This window comes from Xyrauchen texanus, chromosome 5 (genome assembly GCF_025860055.1).
Source record: "Xyrauchen texanus isolate HMW12.3.18 chromosome 5, RBS_HiC_50CHRs, whole genome shotgun sequence".
NCBI classification, from domain to species: domain Eukaryota; kingdom Metazoa; phylum Chordata; class Actinopteri; order Cypriniformes; family Catostomidae; genus Xyrauchen; species Xyrauchen texanus.
In genome coordinates, this window is record NC_068280.1 from 35,957,415 (window position 1) to 35,977,402 (window position 19,988).

General features: G+C 38.2%; 1 protein-coding gene across 1 annotated transcript in view; it reads right to left on the reverse strand.

Annotated features, from left to right (window-relative positions):
• The window catches only part of LOC127644024 (E3 ubiquitin-protein ligase RNF38-like), a 60,761-nt gene that overhangs the window by 28,479 nt on the left and 12,294 nt on the right, over positions 1 to 19,988 (reverse strand). Inside the window, exon 3 of the mRNA XM_052127021.1 lies at positions 4,017 to 4,078. Coding sequence (XP_051982981.1) covers positions 4,017 to 4,078 — 62 coding nt within the window. The remainder of the gene's footprint in view (positions 1 to 4,016; positions 4,079 to 19,988) is intronic.

Sequence of the window (19,988 nt, forward strand, 5' to 3'; positions counted from 1 at the left end):
CTGAGCCGTTTGTATTGGTATTGTTCTACGAGAATGTCTGTTCTGCAGTATTGACACACGTGCAACGCTGGGGAAGTGGTTTAGCGTGGCTGACAGCAAATGCCCATTCATTAAAATTAAGAAAAATTTGTTCACAATGTTCAGTTTTGACCAATATTACAGAGGTATAATCTACATTATACCTGTATATTACACAGCACAATTCAAAGGTTTTAGAACACAGACATTTTTTTTTATTTTTTATTTTATTTTTTTTTTTAAAAACAAAAGATGCTTCTCTTAACCTCGGATGCATTAAAATGATCAAAAATTCTAGCAAAAATTTTAGAAATGTTGCAATTTATTATTATTTATAATAAAATACAATTTTCACCAATAATGGCAAAACCCCATTTTCAGCTCTCATTACTCCAGTCTAAGAAAATGTCACAATCCACAAGAAATAATGTGTTAACTTAGTACTTAAGTAACACATTCTAACATTCTGCGGAATATAGAAGCAATTCTCTTTTTGTATGAATTTTTTAAATTGTTGTGCTACTCAATGAACTGTGGAAATCACAATATAGTGTCTTTTTTCATCTGAGGTGTTGAGCACATTTGCATTTTTTGTAATCTTTCACACTTCTATATTGAAGGAATAAAACAAACTTGATCCAACCAGGACAGAGAGAGAAGTGGACAACCCACATGCACAACAATAAGAGGACAAGTACATCACAGACTCTGATTTGAGAAACGGACTCCTCACAGGTCCTAAACTAGCATCTTTAAGGAACAGTATATGCAGAACCTTTTCATTGCTGCAAGTAAGTGCATGTGTACGCAGGGTTGCACAAGGATAATGTAAAAAAATAAATAAAAACAAATTCCTACAACAAATTCCCCTTCCTACAACAAATTCCCCTTACAAAAACCGTACATATGTGGTTTGGATTGGATGCTTTAAAAATCTAAATTGTGTGTTTTGTTGCGGTTCAGACTATAAACAGCTGACTTTTGCTGTCTGTCAGAACAAAACCTAAAAGCTACAGCGGCAAAAGTATTTGACTTCGTGGGGGAACAAAAGCCTCTCAGGCTTTCGTTTTCCACCCATCAGAAATAAGGCCTAAATTCCCATACGTTTCAGTACACCATAACTCAAACCAACAGCCCCACCCGTTTTTTTTTCCACTCCCTTTATTTCAACCATTTCTCTGCCACTGTTCCAGTCACTGTGTCCCACAGCTGAAAATGAAATCACTAGTGCCCCCTCTCCCCCTTTACATGATTCCAACCCCAATCATCCCTTCTTCCTCTCTCTCCCCGCCCGTTTGCATACTTCCCCTCCCCCTTTCCCGCTCTCATAGGCATAGGTCCACCCCCATAAACCAGCTTTAGCACTCTGCGAGCCCTACTCCTCCTCCTCCTGACTGTAAACAAAGTAGAGTAAAACTGGGCAGTAACTGCCATTTGTTTTTGTCCTTTCTTCCCCTCCCACCATCTCTTAAGTTTAATAGGCTAGCAATGACACCAAACACCACAATCAACCAAGATCCATGTAGTCCTCACTGCAAACTAGTAGCGTGATGACAGTGGATTTTAATCCACTATGAAATGGATATTTGTGACGTAGTGGAAATTTTAACGCACAAGCACGAAATGTTCAGAGCTGTGGTATACAGGATGTTTTTAAATGTACAAAATGTATTCTGTGTGTACTTCATTTAGCGTTGTGTGAATAAAGAGTGAGAGTGCAATAATGAATGCATTCTCTTAGACAAATTACATTATTTTGACATATTAGTATAGCATACAACTTTTGAGTTTCGTTCATTTTATACTTCTAAAATTTGCTATTTTAAATACATTTGTTATGGAGCATTACCATTATATCCACTTGATTCTGTTTTGAGAAAATATACACCCCTATACTTTGTGTAGGGGTGTATATTTTCTCAAAACAGAATCAAATCAAAATATCTACATTTCCTTATAATCTACATAATTATTTATTGACTACTACACAAATTTTTATTTGCCCAAAATGTAGGGTTTAGAGACTGAAAATATCTACATTTCCTTGTTTTATAAAGACGTTGTTTCATAGATCTGTAAAAGTAGTCATAGGTGACTTGTAATAATAATAGTGCTGTCAGTCCATTAAAATTTGTAACTGCGATTAATTACATACATTTTTTTTTTAATCAGTATTAATCACCAATTTTGAAAGTGCTGAAATTTGAAACTGTATATGTTATTTTCTTGTCAAAATGCATTTATTTCCATCTTAGAAAAGAAAACAATATGTAACAATATAATGCTTTATTAACATTTTCCAAACAAGGAAATGCACTAAAATAGCACCAATTTGAGAAATATTAAGCATTCATAAACAAGTCTATGTGGGAGGTTGACTAATTGAAAGAACTAGTTTCCCCATAGGTTGCATATTCATTGCATTGGGCATTAAATCTCTTAAACTCTCATCCTCCACATTATTAATATCCGTTTAGTTACAGCAATTGTGAAGCTGCATCCATGATTACCGTCAGAGCGCCAATGCCAGCGTCAAGTTTTGAACTCACCATGAAAAGAGCTTCAGACAAAACGTCTCAACATCCGCTGCTGTATCATAGTAGAGTTTATGACAGTAACGCCCTTAGAATGTCAATGGGACCACTGTGTTATGCTAAGCTTGTAGGCTCCATTGGTAGAAGGGCTCTGGTGCTATGTCTATGTTTGTGGTGTGTGCAGTGTAATGACTCCGGGCGGACACATTACAAAGGTTCCGCCCTTTACACAAGTGTTAATGCCGTATTAACGGTAAACGTGTTAATCGTGATTAAGAAATATTTACATGTTATACTTTTTAAAATAATCACGTGTGTTAACGCGTTAAATCTGACAGCTCTAAAAAAATTATAAATGTATGAATCATATTATATTATACATTATATTTCTCTTTCTGTGTTATCCATAATAGGGTTGAGACGCTTTATACTAAACTATGTTGATTGACAGTACATATATTCTTCAATTAGATTTGTTTACTTGGGATGACAAGAATGAAAAGATGTTAACGTTTACCTGTCTCCTGCAATAATGGAATACAATATGGCACAAGTAATGCAAGCAGTCTTGTGGAAATAAAATACAAAACATGCATCCACCCATCCATTTTCTATAACTGCTTATCGGATGTAGGGTGTGCTGGTTCCTATCCCAGCTGTCTCGGGCCAAAGGCAGGTAAACATCCTGGGCAGGTGGCAAAACAATGCATATATCCAGTATTTCAAATTAGGACCAAACTTTGAAGCTGCCAGATGGAAAATTACATTTGTTACATGGACGAATTTAAACATTAAATCTAATATGGAAAAATATGTCTAGTGGCAGTAGTTAAACATTTATTAAGCCATTTATTTAGCCTGTTGAAAATAAGCTACATGTCATACTGATAACGCTATAATATAATTTGTGTAACAAGTTTTAAAATGAATCTAATGTAACAATACAGTTGTGAGCAATTAAAGTATCCAGTAAGACACGTAAATCCACTACTTCATTACGTTACAGCCGCAGTGAGGACCGTCTCCCAAAAGCCCCCAAACATGTCACAGCTCTTTGTCTGAATGTGCCAGACAGATTCCTGACTCTCAGTTAAGCATAAAATTAGTGTTTGATTTATAACCAACAAATCAATAACAGCAATAGCCTCTGCATCTACTAATGTAATGAAGTTCATTAACGTTAAAATGTGGTTTAAGTGTACAAATACTTCTTAAGACCACTATTATATACAGTATGTGATAAAGGTAAAATAGGATACGATTTTGTGTCTGTCACTAAATAGTAACTAGATTTCATTTTAAATTAGACATCACATTTGTGGACATTCCAGTCATAGTCTGAAGCCCTGAATAGTATTATGAAATCCTCCGCAAAAGTCAATATTTGGTATGAAGAATTTGGCTGTTGGTTTACATTATTAACAAATTCAGCAGATAAACAAGCTAGAAGAACCGAAGTCTTACCTTGTCAGTGGCATCTGCATATCCGTGCTCTGAGTGATAGTGGTATACTCCTCCCATTGCACCTGGAGACAGCATAAGAACAGTTAAAATCACATATTAAACAACAGATGTATTGCAATAGCTAAAATACTACAACTATGTAATTTTTATTGCTTGATTGCTGTGTTTTGGCAATAAACGGTTTCAAGAGTTTCAAAAACAGATGCTTAATCCAGCAGCTTTATAGGATTCAGCAGCATGTTGAGACATCTGGGCACATTTTTATTCTTGCCTACCACATTATTACATTAATGTAATAAGAATCACCATTCTAATCATCATTATGTACCTTCTCTGATCTGTATACCATGTAATTCTGTAGTATAAGCTCCAGTAATACTGTATTAGAATTGTTCTTTGCAAAGCATAAACCGAGTTTACTTGGTCAATCCTACTAATTAATGATAAGGGTGCTCTAGATGTTTCTATAGTTAATGCTCATCCATTAATGATGACAACATGTTATTGCTGTGATGGAAAGATACATGATAGAGTGACAGTGTAAATATATTAATCCTAGATTATAGTTGGGCGCTTTCATTACAATAAATCTGCCTTTATTTTTTTGGTTTGTTTTTTGCCTGTCTGTGAGTTTGTTTGCATGATTCCAGCGTCTCTATGAACATTTCATCAGACAAGCACAGGATTACCCTTGAACGCTCCCAAAATCCTCACCAAGGACAAGGACGCTAGTGTGTATGTGTGTGAGAGAGCAGGGAATGTGTGAAGTGCCCACAAAAAAGCTTTTTATTTGAACTCATGCTTCTATTTTCCTCTGTCATTGAGAGAAAGAGACTAAAAAGAACTTTTTAGTGACAGAGCGAGTGAGTGAAGTAAGGAGTGACTGACGACTCAGAGATAACAAAGCAAAGGGAGCAAGAGAGAGATGATGAACATAGAATGGGTACAAGAAGGATATTCAGGGCAGGAGTGAACACAAATTCATTGTGGCTACATTCACCCTGCAAACTTTTTAGACCGTTTTTGATTTTTTTTATGAATACATTGGGTTGTCAAAACCTGAATATTTCTGGAGTGAATTCAGTTGTAGAATGCAGTTGCCACTCCAAAAAAGATAAATTGACCGTCTGTGTACAAAACAAGATTTAGGAGTGACAACCGTATTTTAGGGGTGGTTTCAGCTCAGATACTGACGTTTTTAACCAAATCGGGTATCGGTCTGACAACACCAATCTAAATCTGATACCAACCACATTTACATGCACTCAAGAAAATTGTTTTTTTCAGTGTTTTTTCATAAAGAGGTGCTCTGAAAAGTCATGTAAATAAAACAGCGATTTCCTCAAACCATTTAAGGGATAAAGAGAAGGCGGTTTAATACACCCAGGTTTCTCCTGGAGAACGTAGCTTAATGTGGCCATGTGAACACATAAGCAGTGTTTAAACAGGTTTTTGCACATGGACGCGAACAGACTTGATAACAAACTTCATAAGATTGAGCCCTACAAGAAGTCAACAAAGTGGAAAGAATTCAACATTTCTGGGAGTTAAAAGGGAAAAAAATGTGTACACACCAAATGTAAAATATCGACTGTCCCTCACGTTCGCGTATGCACTCTTACACTGGGGGAAATCGCAGAGTTTTACGCAGGAGGGAAACCTCACTATTGCAGAGCAACTCCACTGCAGGTTGCGATAGAAAGTTAAGAAACAAAAACAGGAACAACTCTGGAATATCTGGAAATAAAGCGAAGCAATGGGGAATAAAATAGTGAAGTCTTCCTCGGATGCAATGTTTGTGATTTACACAAGCATTGTGGGGAAATTAAGTTGCTGTGTAGAAAGCCGCTTACTGAACGAGCTGCATGTATACAGGAGTAAAGAGCAGAGGCAGACTGGCTATCCGGAGAACCGGGACTGTTCCTGGTCAAACGGCCTTAAAACAGGCCGCAATAACATCCGCAGGACTCAAGATATGGTTCTCCACACAATCTCAGATGTAGATGCTCGATAGTTCGGTTTGCTTATAACATGAACTGAGAATGGCACCCAAGGAGAATTCCATTAGATTTTGAATGAGAAGGACATTAAAATACTGTGAACTACATAGAAACTCAAGGTCCTCTTGGAATGTTATGCCAAAATAAAAAGGTGTCCTGAGCCCATAAAGTTAAGAAATTGAGACAATGGTACAATAACTATAATATGTATTGTTATTTATTATTAATACTATTTATTGTTGTTATTATTATTATTATTATTATTATTATTATTATAAAATAATATTTAAGTTGACCGAGTTAAAAAAAAAAATCTGTGGACTGATATCCTATCAAAAATATAGTGAACAAGAGAGACCTGAATCGATGTCCAAATACAAATGTGAAGAAAAAAAATAAATGTGTAGAGCTGTCCACTCAAGATTTTAACGAGAATTAGTTAATTTTGCTGCTGCATTATGAAGTACAAAAGTTAACAACAAAGGTTTTCTTAAAAGGCTACACATTTTGATGTTTAATTGTTTTCCATCAATCCACTCCATTTTAATATTAAATAATGTGTAGTAAGAGGTTTGTGTTTCTTTACACATAAAGAGTACTCTCATTCAGTTCCACAGTGAGGTATAGATATTCTAAACTGATTAAGAAAACGGCAACACTGCTATACGTTCGCGATCGGTATCAGCTGAAGTGTATACGTGGCCTGTATGTGTGTGGTTTGCTGTTACCAATTAAAACATCCTGAGTCATACAGACAGACAAGTCTCATCAACTATTGAGTCTCAATAGAGCATGTATTTGCATTAAAGGCAACATTTCATGCTGACAGAAATTCACATGACAGAATCATTATAAAATCTGAAACAAATTTCTTATATTACCACCAATCTGTCAAGTTATTCAACAATTAATACCCACTGTAGTAATGCTGGTAATTCCCACAGGCAACTAAAGATTTTGAAAAAGAAAGGCAATTAGCCAGTTTACATGCACACCAATACGCTGATAACTCCCAAAAATCAGCTTTAAAAGTTAATGAGATTAGAAATACACTGGACAACAAAGAACTAACGCCCGTTTCACACATACTCCGTTTGCGTTGTTCTACAGTTACTAAATTACAGGGTCAAGAAAATATATGATTTTTTTTACCCTAAAAAAGACAGTGAACCCAAATGAGTCTCATTCTTCTTCTTAGCAACAGATATAGCGCGATAGCTTTTCTTCTGTCCACAACTCGAACTACATGTAAAACAAAGAATCAAAATGATTAAAATTAATTTTCATAGTGTTTCAATGTCTTAAACCATGTCAAAGTTAACGTTTGGATTTAAAATCAAAATTCATTACACATTTTTGATTTTGTGGCACACAGAATCTGCGGATCAGTAGCGCACTGCAAACGCAGCATATGTGAAAGCACTATAGCACGTGCTGCTCCTGTACCGTATACGCACCGCATACGCACTGCACACGGCGTATGTGTGAAACGGGCGTTAGGCTGGGTATTGATACAGATTTCCCGATTCGATTCCGATTCAAAAGCTCTCGAATTGATTCTGATCTCAATTCACACTGGTACATCAGTTACAATGTCCATTTTGTTTACATATAAAATAAATTGTCTCTCAGCTAATGTTCTTATATATAAAGAATACATTTAGAAGAACGCTTTTAGGTACAATTCTAAAATTATATTTTATCATTAGTTTTTCAACAAATTGGTCACATTTTAGCTTTTTGAAAATTTTTCAAATTCAGTCTATTACATTAATGTCTTGAAATAGCATATATTATGTTGCATATATATTCTTTATATTTTTATGTAAAATGTGTATTTATAGAAATACATATATACATTTATTTACAGCCATAATACTGTATGTTAAACTTTTTATCTTTATTTTTTTCTTATGACAATATTTTTTTCCTGTAATATTTGAGACAAATACAATGGGTCATTGTGTCACATTGCAGTCACAAAAATTTGAAAACGACATAGTAACATTGTTCCATATTAGTCTGAGTAGTTTATTGTGAGGAATATTGCAGTTCCTTGTTAAGTTACCAGTCTGGTAAGTAACTTGCCAAATCATCTTTACCCTGCCTTTATCTGCACAACTATCTTGAGGAGAGGAGAGGCCTGGTCACTCTGTGGGGGTTGGGGGGGATACAAGAGGTGTCCTGAGTAATGTTATGGAAAAGGTAGATGTCCACGAATAATGAAGAGAGTGAGAGAGGGCAAGGGCGAGAGAGAGAGAGCAAGAAACAGGGGACTGAGGCATCCAATAGACTACTATTGATTTTTCTGAGCTTCAGATAGCATCAGTTTTATCTATCCATTCCTGCTCCATCTTTTCACTCTGCCTGAGCCCATCCATCCATCCATCCATCGTTGGCTTCTACTCTTTCTCTCGCCATCAATTCTACCACACTAGAAAACAAGCCGCTCTCTTTTCTTCACATGCATTTCCATCCTCTTTTTCGATAAATGTTTCAAGAATGTGCCTTCTCACAAGTCACTAATAATATCAATGTCAAGTGACCACGACAAACTGAATTAGCCATAGAACAGCACACAATTAGAACACATTTAAGTGTCCCGTTCCAAGGTACAAATACACACCTAAGAGACAAGCACATAAACCACTAAGCCTTACACTGTTTATGACCTTACCCGATTAAAGAATACAGTTTCAGGCATTAAATTACTTTCTTCGTTGACTGGTAAAATCTCGGTCACCTTTGCATGGTGAAATTCTCAATGGGAATCTTGAGTTGCGTTGTCATTCAATTTTCAGTTGGTTTTTGAAAGCTCATTTGAAATTTATTATAGAATCTAGATCATTATAGTACTTCTGAACCCTGTCTGAAACCATTTTCCATATGAGGCACCTTCATAAAAAATGCTATCGGTGTTAGTCATTGACTGACTGGCCAGGGAGGCACACAGCCAGTGTGTATTAGTATGTATGATTCACAAATTATTACCTAGCAGTTTCTACTGCAATCAAAATGGGTATAACATTTTTAAGTAACCTCTTCTGTTCTTTCATTCATTTTATCGTTTCATCTTCACAATCATTTTCATTTGTTCACTCTCTTTCACATCCATGTTCTAAAGAAAAAGAAAATTGCCTGAACAGAATCCTGAATGTTCTTGGAAAACCCCAGAGACAAAAAGACTAGGTCAACTCAAATAGTTTGTCTGTTTGTCCCCCTTTTTAAGTTTCTTATACAGAGGAAAACAATAAACAGTAAGGGAAAGAGAGTCAGCACTAATGTTGCATATTGCATTTAATATTTCGCATCCATCTATTTCTAAATAATGAAAAAACAAAATAATTAAGCTACATTGTTCCTGAAAAGTCCTCATGTTTTTTTTTTTTTTACACCAGTGGTTCTCAACTGGTTTGCTTCTAAACCCAGATTTTAGATCTAAACATCAAGAGGACATCAAGTGGCAATTCAACACAACACCAAATTTGTTTAACGTATAAAGTGTCCTCGAATTCAAACATTGGTAATTTGAATAAATTTCATCAACAGCATAGGCCCAACAATATGCAACACATTTATTATAGCATATGCTGTTGTATATACAAATGCAAAATTGTTACTTTACCTATTCAATTGTGATTTACACTTGGAAGTCAAACTGGGACAAATATTTCAGCTTGGAAAATATTGTAGCATTTGCCATATATATGTGAATGTGAGCAAAAATACTGTACAGTTTATTTGGACATTCAGCTATTGGCATCAACAACTAAAGACATGGGAAACAATTTCCCTATTTTAAAATTGATAAGCTGGTTTATTTTGATATTTTAACAAAACAGGGCCAGGACAATCAACTGGCCAGCCGTGGATCAATAACATCGGACCTCGAGCCGCAATCCAAAATCAATCTCCATTCCTACCATCAGGCAAAAAGCCCAGCAGTGTTGCCCTAAAACCCGCCTTTAACATGCCAACCTGGTGCCAACGTCACACACAGCCCACCAATTTCACAAGCAAGAGGGAAGCTCAGGCTGAGGTATCATGTTATCTAGTAATCTAGAATATCAAGTTAATATCATTTGTAAACATTAGCTAGCTTGCAGGATAAGTTTATAACCACAGACTGTAACTGCCATGGTGTCCCGAGTGGTCTCTCTACTATCAGCGGGACCTGCACAGCACACAGTCCATGACATCGAACCATGGAAAATGAATCCTTCAAGCATTGCTGTCCATTGTGCCTTTCAATGGATTTACCTGCAATTTAAAAAATGTTCCACAACCTGTATACACAACCTGGCAAGTTCGGCAAAACTCATCTTTGACATTGACCCCGCCTCACTCCCTAGTAGGTCTTGTTTGGCCCCAAGGGTAAATGGCAGGCCAAAGGCCATTGCTCTGAGAAAGCCCAGAGGTGGCACGATGAAGCCCCAGAAGTGGAAGACAGTGGGAACGCAACTGGCCATGGCATGCACTAGTACGCCCTCATTTGGCCCGAACGTGGAAATTCAGCTAATTATATCGATAGTTGCATTTTATTATTCGCATTTAGTATTGTTTTTAGCTGTCTGCAGTCTATTTTTTGGTCATGATGACCTACCAGACCCACTAATTTCCACCACTGTGCCAAAAACTCTCTACTATATTGTTTATATACGCCGATCAGCCACAACATTAAAAAAATCTGCCTAATATTGTGTGGGTCCCCCTCGTGCCGCCAAAATAGCGCCAACCCGCATCTCAGAATAGCATTCTGAGATTATCTTCTCAACACAATTGTACAGAGTGGTAATCGGAGATATCGTAGACTCTGTCAGTATGAACCAGTCTGGCCATTCTCTGTTGACCTCCCTCATCAAGGCATTTCACAGAACTGCTGCTCACTGGATGTTTTTTATTTCTGGCAACATACGGAGTAAATTCTAGAGACTGTTGTGTGTTAAAATCTCAGGAGATCAGCAGTTACAGAAACACTCAAACCAGTCCATCTGGCACCAACAATCATCCATGTGATTATCTAATCAGCCAATCATGTGGCAGCAGTGCAGTGCATAAAATCATGGCGATATGGGCCAGGAGCTTAATGGTCACATCAACCATCAGAGTTGAGAAAAAATGTGAAATCAGTGATTTGGACCCTGGCATGAATGTTGGTGCCAAACAGGCTGGTTTGAGTATTTTGTAACTGCTGATCTCCTGGGATTTTCATACACAACAGTCTATAGAATTTACTCAGAATGGTGCCAAAAAACATCCAGTGAGTGGCAATTCTGAGGACAGATATGCCTTGTTGATGAGAGGTCAATAGAGAATGGCCAGACTGGTTCAAACTGTCAAAGTCTAAGGTAACTCAGACAACTGCTCTGTACTATTGTGGTGAGAAGAATAGCATCTCAGAATGCTATTCTGAGATGCGGGTTGGAACTGGTTTGGCGGCACGAGGTAGACCTACACAATATAAGGCAGGTGGTTTTAATGCTGTGGCTGATCGGCATCTGTGTGGTCATGCCAATAAGACTGTTGGCCTAAACTGATAAACAAAAAAACAACACTTATATAGCACTTTTTAAACCTGTGTTTACAAAGTGATTTACAGAAGAGAGGAAAAAGACAAATGGAGAGCTACACTTCTCCCTTTTAAAACATAACAGCAACAAAAAACAACTAGAGGAAGGAAGGTCAGAGTTGGAAAAGTTGAGCCAAGAGAGCAAAAGAGGGAGAGCAAGAGAGGAAGTAAGAGGAGTTTAAATGGGTGAGTTCATGAGTGTGACAAAACATGAGCAAGAAAGAAAGAGAGAGAGAGAGAGATTTGGCTAATGTTTCTCAGCATGGTTTAGCTTTCCCTCTCACCCCTCTCAGCTCTCCAACACACAAAGACAGGGACGCCAGAAAGACGCATACACTCCCACTCTTTCTCTCTCTCTCAATATGTAGTCTCACTGATCCCCTCACCAAATCTTCCACTGGCCCCTCACACATGCTTTGGTCGGTCTCTTCCAAGTCTTTCACTTTCTCAGACACGCATGCAGAGTGCCGTTTAAAACTTGTCTGTCGCTGACAAAATCTGTATTATAATGATAAACAGGCCAGTCTGTTCCCCTGCATTGAGCCTCTCAGTTAGCCTGGGAAATGATACTGTCTAGCAATTGAAACTCTATGGCCAGCTTGTCCCACAGGATCAAATCCCATTTACAGTAAAAGGCTCTAAAAAGTGACTCTGGGCTGGGACTAAAATTGAGATTGGTTTTAGTAAAGACTGACGTTAAATGTGAGATCTATGTGGAGACAAGAGGTCAATGTGGATTGAGGAAAGCCACACTAATGCTTTGGTCGCCAACAAACACAAAGACTAAAGCAAAAATGGTGTTCTCATGAAGACGCACAAATTGAATGGAGTATACCACAATTCCAAACGGTTCCAGAGTGGATTATGCTTTGATGCATACTGGGTAAATATAGTAAAGTATGTAGTTTGATGATACTGAAAATTCTTGAACACATTCAGTATACAGCCATGGCCAAAAATATTGGCAGTGACATCAATTTTGTGTTGTGTTTCGCAAAGTATTCTGCTTCAGTTGTTGAGGTGTTGATTCACATTGTTTCAAATTGATTATTGTGCAGAGTGATCAAATGCATTTTAAATAATTGCAAAATCTTCATTGGCCAAAAAAAATTAACTTTAAAAACCCAAATTTCACAGTTTTTTGGCACTAGCACAAATGACCAGTTAACATCATTTCACTAATCATATCGGCAGCACCTGGGAAAGTGTGAACGAGTACTAGTCAGGTGAAATCACAGGATTATAAGAGCAAACTGATTAAAAGAAGGGAAGAATTGCTTCCAATCATTGTGTTCTTGTTAGCAATGGTTACCTCTAAAGAAAAACGTGCAGCCATTAATCGCTTTGCATCAAAATGGCCTCACATGCAAGGAAATTGCTGCAAAGAATATTGCACCTGAAAGAACCATTTACCGGATCATCAAGAACTTCAAGGAGAGAGGTTCAACTGTAGTGAAGGCTTCAGGACGTCCCAGAGTGTCCAGAAAGCACCAGGACCGTCTCCTCCTGAGGAGTCAGATACGGAATCGTGTCAACACCAATGCAGAGTTTGATCAATATTGGTAGCAGGTTGGTGTGAGTGCATCTGCATGCACAGTGAGGCGAAGACTTTTGGAGAATGGCCTGGTGTCAAGAAGGGCAGCAAAGCAGCCACTTCTCTCAAAGAAAAACATCAAGGACAAACTGAAATTCTGCAGGAAGTACAAGGATTGGACAGCAGAAGACTGGTGCAAAGTTATTTTCTCTGATGAAGCCCCCTTCCGACTGTTTGGGACATATGGAAAATCGATAGTCCGGAGAAGAAAAGACGAACACTACCATGAGTCCTGTGTCGTGCCAACAGTGAAGCATCCTGAGACCATCCATATGTGGGGTTGCTTTTCATCCAAGGGAGTGGGCTCTCACAGTTCTGCCAAAAAACACTCCCATTCAATATATTGAATGTTTTTGCCAATAAAATCCTTTAAAACTTATGAAATGCTTATTGTTGACCAGTATACCATAGAAACATGCTGAAAAAATTATCTACAAATACTGACACAGCAAATTTAGCAAAACACAAAATTTATGTCGTCACTCCCATTACTTTTGGCCACGGCTGTAGACATAGAGACCCAGAGTCGGATTTGACCTCATTTACAGAGCATTGACACAGAAACTGCATGGAACAAGAATTTGATAGTGTTTTCCTTTCTAAATGAATTAAAGAGCCACACCAAATCCTCTGTCACAACCGAAGACATACAAAAAAATGTAATGCATTTAATGACCTTCTTTCTTATGAGAATTTGATGCATAAGAGGAAAAATGTGTTTATCATTGGCAGATTTTGGCAGAGTTCATAAAAGTCTAGGTCAAGATGGTCAGGCTTCTTGTTTTTTTTAAGGCCCCACATTTTTCCCTGTAGTCACACACAAACATTTAAACTCTTTCTCAGACATTTAGAATTAAACAGCTCATTTTTGCTACTGTCCCTTTAAGACCTCTACACGTAAATTACGTCTGTCATGATTGGCCATCTCTGCCTACATACCAGTGCAGTTCATACTCAACTCACTCAAAGACTGAATAGGCCTTCAAATGCCTTCATATGTTAATGCACTCGGTTGTCAGGTCAATACCATGATGATTTCTGAATGACCCGTTTCTGCAGCTTAGTTTCCATAAATGGTCTAGGTGGACTAGTGAGGGAGCTTTGTTGTGAATGTTACTATGAACATCTCTACATAGTACATCAAACTTCCATTTGAAAAGAGCAAGGAAAATACAGTTTTCCAAAGTACCAAACAAGTCTTTAAAGGGTTGGGAATAGAGAACTCAGGGCTACAGACAAAAATGTTTTTTACTATGGAGCCATTGGCTCCTAAATTGATACATTAAGGAGCCAAATGGCTTTTTTTAAGTCACCAAATCACCGAATTGTTTGATTTATATTGCTGTTCAGAAACAACATAGAAAGCAGACAGCTGATAACCCATTCTTCAGAGGTTTAATAAACAGTATACAGTATATAGTTGTGAATAAAAGTTTGCATTCCCTTTTGTCTCAAATGTTCACACCCCTTTCATAATTTATACAAATATAAGAGATAAAATATTTTTTATTTAATATTGCTCTACACAATCTACATTACAGATGATCACATATAGTATGCATACAGTAGTTTGCTGTCTTCTTGAGTATCAATGAATGTTTGCACCTTGTGTAGTAGTTGTTCAAGTCCTTCAATTGTGTCAAAAGCTTGATCTCGTGTGTATATACATATCATACATATATACACACACACACACACACATTATATAAACTCTTTTACAATATTGCCTTAGTCTTTTACTGTTACCAAATGGCCCAGACAGAGACTACAAGAGTGCAAATTGAATGAAATCCCAGATGCAGTTTATTGTGCTACTCCAATCCCAATCAATTAAGAAAAAGTGGTACACAATACAGGACTTTTAATTATAAAGAAGCCTGAAATATGCATTGGACTCTTATTTTGAAATGTTTGCACTCCCAGTTGAGTTCATTAACGGCGGATTCGCTGAGAAAGTGAATCTGATTCAAACTGCTAACCTGAGCAATGGAGTTCAAACCTGATTCATTAAGATCCAGTTCAAAAGAGTCACTTGGTCACCACTCTGTCGCATTGGATTTGTTGTTGTTGTGTATGTGCAGCGAGCTCGTCAGAAACAGAATGGGTGAAAAGCGGCGCAAGACACACTGGTGTGCGCTCCATAGGTGTATTCAATAAATCACAAGATGATATCTGACGAAACCACATATGAATGCCAATGTCGACTAGATTTTAAATTAAAGTCGATTTAAATTAAAACCCTGGAACTGGTTCTTTTTTAGTGGAATGTCTTGTAAAAATAGCTGTACAGCTTTCCAGCATTGATATTCAAAAGTTTCTCACAATTATTAAAATTAACAATGCAATTGTTATGAAATCAGAATCGTTAAGGGAATTAGAATCATTAAATTCCAGGCAATTTCCATGTCTAGTATAAAATTGATAACGGTTTGTTGACTGGTCAGTTAACACAGGCCTGCACTGACGTCCAGATACAAAGTGACGAGTCCTCAAACGGAACTGTTGGAGTGGTTGCCAGGAGACAGACAAATGCAGCCAAAACAAACAGACTCTTTTGTTATGAAAATGAAGTGTGAGACTAAGTTTTTGAGTGAGAGTGTGTATGAGAGCTGACCCTGACCAGCAAATACATGAATATGGTTCTGTCATTCATCTTTCTGTAGCCCATGGTTTCCCCTCATGTACATTCTCTATACACAGTTTCATCAGGAAAAAGCAACTTGAAGTCCCTTGGCTGTGAAACCATTGATTGCATAAATTGACAATGATTGTATTAATTTAAACAATAAGGTACAAGAGGCCTGCAACCTGTCCAGTTCACATTAGCACAGAATTAAGTGCCTCAATGCTTTTATAAAAAGGTTACAACATAGTAAATGTATTTAGGACAGACGTTTAAGATAAAGGTTTTTAGGGAAATTCATTAAGAGCTATACTTCTGCGAGAAGATATAGCGCCTGACAATTTAGCAATATCACATGTGCAAAAAGTGCTGCTGTTCTGAATATCAGAACAGTGAAGCATCCCTGTGCTGTGTTTTCAAATTTTGTTTACATTTTGAATAAATTATACACAGGAAGTGTGCAACTCAACAATACTACAATTCTAGGTTGTCGTTTCTGATATGTTAATAGACTAATTTAAACAGATTTTCTGATCGTCTATTGCATTCATGCAAACAACGGACCAAAACTTTTTGTAACAAAATCTTGATACTACAGGAATAGATCTTAATTGAATTTAAACTTTTCAAAATGTGTTAATTGCAGCAGATGTATTTGTATTCTCAATTACTTTTTCGATTAATTCTATAGCCCAATCATTAGACGTTATGCATCATAGCTGTTAATATATTGTGTAATTTAGCATGAATGGAATTGAGTAGGACAGGAATTAACCAATTTAGTGTGTATAAGTCTTCAGATTTCTGAAGAAAAATAAGAGAATTCTCTCACACTTACCCACATAAGAATTGCATGGCTTTCTGACAGCTGGCTGTTGGAACAGCAAAAATACAGCCAAATTCCAGTTGAATTCACACCCATATTTCATAGTAGTGATGAAACAAGTGCTGTGATGAGAAAAGTATATGTGTGTCTATGTGTAGATTCTTAAACAACTTCATATAAAAAGGCCAATACCCTAAATTATAGTCTTAAAGGGGTTTTACACAATCATGAAATTTATTTCAACCACAATCCTTCCTCTCTTTCTCCATCATCATGCTTTTCTCTTAAAACACACCTCGCACCTGTAAGAACTTCTAAACGTCTGTTATGCTTTTCTGTCTTCTCTATTACTTCTCTCTGAAGATGGTGCCAGGTCAGTGCAGGAGCAGAGAAAACCTCCAGGTCTCCTTTTAAAACTCGTCCCTGTTCCCATGTTCCTGGGCTGAAAGGAAACGTCCATGCTTTCTGAATGGAGGTAGGGATGAGGGTTTGTGCTAATGCTCAAACAGCCCTCGTCTTTACTGGTTTAAGCAATGATCAGGAGCATAGTCCAATTAAAACAGCTTACTGACACTACAAAGCCCAGCGCTCATCTCCCACGCTGCACCTTGCCTGCTGAACAGCCCTCTATGTGCGTGTTATAGAGATGCAGACCTACTCAAAGTGAAAACTGAAGAGCCCTTCAGGGACAACGGCTTGATTTTGAGAATGGAGCAACAGTTGTCTTCATGCTAAGTGGAGTTCAGAAACGTTCTGATTTGTGCCCAAGTGTCTCAAAGAGCTAAGTGTGCTAAAATAGTTGTTGTTGTTCACGAAGACTGGGAGTGAACTCACAAAAAAACAACACCAGCTCTGGGGACCAACTGGGCCCTCATAATGCAAGCTTCACCATCCTTACACAAGAGTCATGGAGCCGGATAAACATGGCATGACTATCTCAAGTGTCTGCTTTGAAAACAGGGTTTGAGACGAGATAATCTCTAGCTCCAAAACATTTAAAAATGTTCCACCATCGGGCTGAATGGTTCGGAGCGTTTCCAGTAGCATTTCCACTTGAGCATGGTACGATTATTAACCGTCGCTCCCTAAATGCACATTATGCAGTCTGTGTAGGGCACCAATTCCCAGGAGGCACCAGAAAGTCCACCGGCTGCCCTTTCTCGCATGTTATACGTTATTCAAACACCCGATAGCAGTCGCGGAACATAAGACTATCGCCTAGCGTGCACTTTTGCACAACGCCTCGCCCAAAGAATACTTTGGTCAGACACAAATCGCTAGGCGTCTGTGTACAGAACACATTACAGACATTTCGTCTGAGTGCTTGAGCACTGAATGCTTGCTACCTGATTTTTATCACTGTGTGTATTCTGGACACTCAGCATGCACATGTGCCTACAATTATTTGCACTAATTAGTGGGTCCTTAAGGTGGCAACACTCACAGTTGAGTCTTTGCTATCACAAAGAAGCACTAAACATCACAAACAAGCACTAGAAGATGTAATCACCGCTAAACAACAGGAGACAAATGTAGAAAAAACAACAGCGGACATGCACGTCAAGAGCGGGATTGATTTGGAGATACCTGAATTTGTATAACTTAAGTCTAAAGGAATAATAATAAAAATAAAAAAAATAAAAAAACTTAATGGGTCTAATTTCTTAATGATAAATAGTCTCTCATAGCAGTCGTAGCATGCATGCACCGACTGCCTGTGTATGTGCGCGCAGTCAAATAATTTGAAATAATATTCAGTATAATTTTAAAGGTTAGCATTCGACTGTACGCACACAGATGCTAAAGGTTTGTATCAAAACATTTACATTTATTCATCTGGCAGACGCTTTTATCCAAAGCGACTTACAAAAGCGGAAAACATAAGCGAATCATCTTAAGGAGACAGTGGTACGAAAAGTGCCATACTACAAAGTTTCACTATCATCAGAATAGTATACAAAACAGATTTAAGTGCAACAAGAAATGTAAATTGTTTTTTTTTTAGTGACCGGATAAGTGCTTTTGGAAAAGATGTGTTTTTAGCCGTTTTTTGAAGATAGAGAGTGAGTTAGCTTCCCAGATTGAGTTGGGAAGGTCATTCCACCACCGTGGTATGATGAAACTGAAAGTCCAGGAAAGTGCTTTGGTGACTCTTTGTTTTGGTATGACAAGGCAACGTTCCTTAGCCGACCGCAGGCTTCTAGTGGGAACGTAGCTCTGCATAAATGTTTTTAGGTATGCTGGAGCAGACCCAGTGACTGTTTTGTATGCCAGCATCAGGGCCTTGAAATTAGTACGTGCATGAACCGGCAGCCAGTGGAGAGAGACAAAGAGTGGTGTAACGTGCTCTCTTAGGTTCATTAAAGACCAGACGTGCTGCTGCATTCTGGATCATTTGGAGAGATCTAATAGCACATGCAGGAAGGCCTGCAATGAGAGCGTTACAGTAGTCCAGTCTAGTTATGACAAGTGACTGAACGAGCAGTTGTGTGGCATGTACAGACAGGAAGGGTCTTATCTTCCTGATATTGTAAATCTACATGATCTTGCAGTCTTTGAGATGTGGTCTGTGAAATTTAACTCATCATCAATGGTTACCCCTAGATTTCTGACCGTTTTGGAAGGCGAAACTGTAGTTGGACCCAGCTGCACGGTGATGTTGGGTTCAACAGCAGGGTTGGCTGGAAAGACAAGGAGTTCGGTTTTGGCTGGGTTGAGTTGCAGGTGATGTTCCTTCATCCAGGCTGAGATGTCTGCCAGACAGGCAGCGATTCGAGCGGTCACTGTATGCTTTATGCCGAAAGCATACTTTAGGCTTAAGCAGGGCTGAACTGGTAATCTGGCATATCAGGCATTTTCCCGGTGGGCCAACACACTTTGGGACTGATCAGGGGTGGACTGGCCATCAGGAGAACAGAGCGGGCCGGTGGGTCGGCCGCGAAACAGGCCGTGATAAGCCAAAATGAGCTACCGCGTTATGCAGAACGGACCACAAAATGGCACCACGATATGCAAAAAAGGTCAGTGAACCCAAAGAAAAAAAAAAAGGATCAGTACTCGTACTCATTTTTCCAAAAAATTGTATAAGGTCATCCCTAGTAGAAAGCATGGCTACAGCTCCTTAATCCATTTGGTCACCTCTAACACATTCCCTTCGTTTCTGTTAAGAGTCAGCAGAGGGGATTCTACACCCTTCAAATGATCTTGAACTGTCCACATGTACACATGCATGTTCACACACACATGCGGAGGGGGAGTGCATGTGCCCAAGCCCACCAGAAATCAGTTTCTTTTTTGATTTTATGGGACCTGAGAGCCCTTGTTCTCCCTCTCTTTCTGGCTCTGCACAGCATTGAAGAT